The 4,792-nt window shown below is 41.0% G+C and overlaps 1 protein-coding gene across 1 annotated transcript; it reads left to right on the top strand.

The window, feature by feature from the left end:
* The first annotated feature begins 1,505 nt into the window (after positions 1–1,505).
* On the top strand, positions 1,506–2,339 carry LOC110800846 (uncharacterized). Its single transcript, XM_022006172.1, has one exon. The coding sequence runs from the start codon at positions 1,506–1,508 to the stop codon at positions 2,337–2,339; it is 834 nt and encodes a 277-aa protein (XP_021861864.1).
* Positions 2,340–4,792: the final 2,453 nt, after the last annotated feature.

Raw genomic sequence — 4,792 nt, 5'->3', positions numbered from 1 at the left:
GCCAACAATTTCGAAATGCGTCCGGCATTGATTACTCTTGTGCAAAGACACCTGTTTTGTGGCAAGGCTAGTGAGTCTCCCCACGAACACCTTAAGCAATTCGAGCACTATTGCTATACAATCGAGCACCATAGTGTTACTTCCGAGTATGTGCGGCTTAAGTTGTTCCGGTTCTCTTTGCTTGGGAGAGCAAGTAATTGGCTTGAGAAGGAGGTCAAGCCAAAATCTCTCAAGACGTGGAATGAGGTGACAAGTTCTTTCCTAAGCAAATTCTATTCCCACGGCAAGACCGCCGAATATAGGCATAAGATTCAATCTTTCGAGCAAAAGCGAGATATGTCGTTGTTTGAGGCATGGGATCGGTTCAAGGAGTATCAAAGGGAATGCCCACTTGGGACTTAGCCCGGCTTCCAAGACTAGTCTTGATGTGGGAGCAGGTGGTCCAATCATGAACAAGAGGAGGACCAAATTGAGGAAATCATAGAGGATGTAGTCCAAAACTACCAAGCTTGGCACGTGGGGACAAGGAACTATGAGGGTAGAGGTCGTCAAGATGATGGAAGAGGAATGTCTTATGCTTTAGACCAAGCTAAGATTATAGAGAAGCTTACCTCCCGTCTTGAGAAGCTTGAGAATCCATCTACACCGCCATCTCCATCCACAATTCCTCCACCATCGGTCACCCTTCTAACCAAAGGGAAGGGCAAGGTGAGTTCCTACAACACTATGCCTCCTAATACATCCTTTTGTGATGTCTGTGGTGGGCATGATCATCTCCCAAATATGTGTCATCTATTGAAAAATGCGTCTTATGTTGAGCATGAATCTTCCTATGACAATGACTTTGATGTTGAGTATGCGAATGTCTTGAATGTGAGAACTAGGTATGATGGATCCCCGAATCCAAATTACAATAGACAACAAGGTCCTAGAGGTCCCCCTATTAATGCCTACCAAAGTAATTCCTACCAAGGCCAAGGAGGAGGGTTTGATTACCAAAATCAGGGCAACTATAGGGGACAATGCTATCAAAGCCAAGCTCCCTATGGCAAACCCTATGGTTATGGTAATTAACCTCAATACAATCAAGGTAGTTATAGCCCAACCCAGCAAGGTGGAGGGGGACATACTTACGGATATGGGCATAATAGAGGAATCCCTAGTGGGGGCTATCAAGGGAATCCGGGAAATTAATATGGCAATTCTCAATACCCTCCTCCCAGATTCAATGGACCTAAGCCTTATAACACTCAATTTCCACCCACTTCACCCGGGTCTCATCATGCTCCTCCACCACTCCCCTCTCCCAAGTCTAACTTGGAGTCTCTAATGGAGTCGTTTGTGGGGGAGCAAGCCAAGAAAATGTTGAATTTGAGGATGGATTCAAGCAATCCAATACTCATTTAAAAATTATTGAGACCCAACTAGCTCAACTAGCTGGCACCATAAATCAAAACCAATCCTACTCTAGTCTTCCACCTCAAGGTCATGACTCTAAGAAGCAAATGAATGCAATTGTGACTAAAAGTGCGAAGGTTTTGAATGATGGGGCTACGTCTAGTGATGTTCCTAAGTCCAATGTGGGTGGTAATATAGTAGGGTTTCTTGATGATGATGATGTAGATCATGTTGTGTCCCCAAACAAGGTTGAGACAGATGATTCAAGGCCAAAGGAGGCCACTCCACTCCAACCTCTTGTTCCTAAACTCCCTTATCCCCAAAGATTTGCTAGACAAAGACTGGATGCCCATTTTGCTAAAGTTTTAGAAATGATAAGTAAGTTGCATATCACCATCCCCTTTATGGACGCAATCAAGAAAATGCCTACCTACTCTCAATTCCTTAAGAAAATCTTGAGTGGAAAAAGGGATTGTGACGTAAAGGAGATGGTGAATCTCACTGAGAGTTGTAGATCCATTATTCTTAACCAAATGCCACCCAAACTCAAGGATCCGGGTAGTTCCTATATCCCTTGTGCTATTAAGAAGCTTGAAATTGATTTGGGTGCTAGTGTTAGTTTAATGCCTTATTCGGTGTTCACTAAGCTTGAAGTTGGTGATCTTGTCCCAACCAACATTACATTGCAACTTGTCGACTGTTCGGTCAAATATCTTATTGGCAAGATTGAGGATGTACCCTTAAGAGTTGGAAAATTCGTGATCCCCGTCGATTTTGTTGTGCTTGATATTGATGAGGATGTTCATGTCCCAATTATTCTTGGTTGGCCTTTCTTGGCCATGGAAGGGGGCATTGTTGATGTTAAGCAAGAGAAGATCACCTTGAAGGATGGGGAAAATAGTTTAGTTTTTTTATTTGAATCAAACCATGAATCATCCTAGTTCTTCTAATGAAAATTTCTTCTTTGTTGACTAATTTGATCCCATTGTGTATGAAATGCATGAGAAATTTCTCATTAATAATGATCCCCTTGAGCTTGCTTTTATGAATAGAGAAGGTTTAGGAGATGTAGGGATTGAAACAGCCCACTACAAGGAGCTATTGGATTCTTCCCAACCTTGTGCTGAATCCGAGCAAATTTTTGATTGTGCTTGACCGGGAATAAGTTTTAGATGATCTCAAGTGCCAAAATGGTAAGGAAGCTCCCAAGGTAGAGCTCAAACCTCTACCTTCGAGCTTGAGGTATGTTTTCCTTGGCCCAAAATCTTCTTATCCCGTTATTGTGAATGCTAACTTGGATGATGAGCAAGTCCTCAAGATCACTAATGTATTAAAACGTCATCAAAGTTCTTTGGGCTACACCATTGGTGATTTGAAAGGTGTTAGCCCGACACTTTGTATGCACCATATTGAGCTTGAGGACAATGTTATCCCTCATCGCGAAAGGAAACGAAAGCTTAACCCACCAATGGGTGAGGTGGTTAAGAAGGAGATAGTGAAGCTCTTGGCGGCCGGGATGAGATATTTATCTGTTGATGTCGGTGGAACAGATGTATGCCCGTGTTCATTGGAAAGTAGCATGATTCAACGTTTGATGCCTGGTGCAGAAAATCTTAGCAGTAAAGTACGTATAATCAGCACGGATGATCGCGCCAAGATTCCGCGCATGGATCAGGGTTTGCGCCAGGCGCAAGGCCAGTGCCCAGCGCAGGGTTTGAGTATAAATACCCCCGCCGTGCTCTTTGCATGAGCACATTCATTTGCTTCTTCTTGCTTTCTCAAAGTTCGATTGCTCTCTCCCTTTGGTTTTGTTGCTCTTACATTTGTCCATGTAAGTATTTCAAATTTTCTTTATGAAATTACCTTAGGATTGCATGTAAGATAGATCTTTGTACTTGGAATGTTCTTGTATTTGTTGATGTTGTACTTGTATTCTGAGAATGTTTGAATAGTAGTAGGATTCTTGTACTTTGTATGTAAAAGAATTGTTTGGTAGCCACCTTGAACTTGAACTGTTGGTACTTTGTAGGATTTATATTTGAACTTTCGCACTTTGCATCTTGTACTTAGCACTTGTAGATAGTGACTTCACTAAGGACCTTTATTGTAATACCTCGTATTTTTCTATAATTATAAATATATTTTATTATATTTATAAATAATTTCGTTGTATTTTTATAAATTAATTTCATTTAATGAGAATTAAATTCTTTTTATTTTTAATTAATTTAAGTATTAATTATTACGAAAACCGAATTTATTAAATAGATTCAACGAATTTATTTAATCGGGAATTGTTGGGTCGAATTTCGAAAACGGATTTAATTTAATTAAAGCCCAGTTGATTTTCCATGATCAAACCCAAAATATCTTGCAAGGAGTTTAATGAATGGATCCCGGAAATAAGCCCAACTCAAACTACCATAACCTAGCCCACATGGGAGAGAAAAACTATAAATAGACCCTCTCATTAAACCCTCACAAAAATTTCAGCACTCTCTCTCTCTCTCCTCTCTTTCTCTCTCCTTGCGGCACCCTCTCCTCTCCCCTCTCATCCGACCTTTTCTTGCAGCCCAAGGCACGAGTGTGCCGTGTGTGTGGTGCCCAGCCTCACGCGTCGTGCGGTGCGCGCCCAGCCTCGCAGCCGCAACGTAGCACACAAAGTGCATGCGTGCTTGCGCCCCTCGCTGCCCCTCTCTCTCGTTGCCTCGCCCCGCAGTGCAGCGCCCTCGCTGCTGCTATGTGTCGCGTGTGCCGCGTCCTGCCCAGCAGCCACGCGAGCCTCGTGCCTGCTCTTTGTTGTGTCGCGCACCCAGCGCCCCTGTCCCTCTCGCTCGTTGTCGCGTGCTCGTGCGCACTGCCTGCTGCGGTGCGTGCGTGTGTTGTTGTTGTTGTTGCGTTGTTTGTTCGACGCACACACACACAACACAATTAATTGTTGTGTGTGTGTGTATTGTTAATTGGAATAATCAAATTTTAATTTCGAAAATATTAATTTTCAGTTTTAAATTTATTTAATTGTTTTGATTAGTTTAAATATTTGGGTTGTTTAAATTAATTAAAACGGTTATGAACACCGTATTGGGTTTAGTATTGTGTTTTAATTAAAGAGTTTAGTTTTGATGATTGAGTTTATAATTTTTAGATTTAATAAGTTTATAAAGTGTTGATTTTTGAAGTCAAAACATGTTTCGAAGTAAACTATTGTTAGGGTTTTGAATTCAAATTAATTAAGCGATTGATTCACATAATTTAATGACAATTTAAATTATGGGAATCAACTTAAATTTTCAGATTGTTTATAAGCTTTAAAAAGTTGGTTTTTAAGGGTTTTAAAGCTAAAAAGTCAATGTTTTTATGTTAGGACTTGAGTTGACTATTTGAGACTATTAAA

This window comes from Spinacia oleracea, chromosome 1, assembly GCF_020520425.1.
Source record: "Spinacia oleracea cultivar Varoflay chromosome 1, BTI_SOV_V1, whole genome shotgun sequence".
Taxonomy (NCBI): domain Eukaryota; kingdom Viridiplantae; phylum Streptophyta; class Magnoliopsida; order Caryophyllales; family Amaranthaceae; genus Spinacia; species Spinacia oleracea.
Note: the sequence above shows the minus strand (reverse complement) of the source record. Positions and strands in the feature narration are given on the sequence as shown.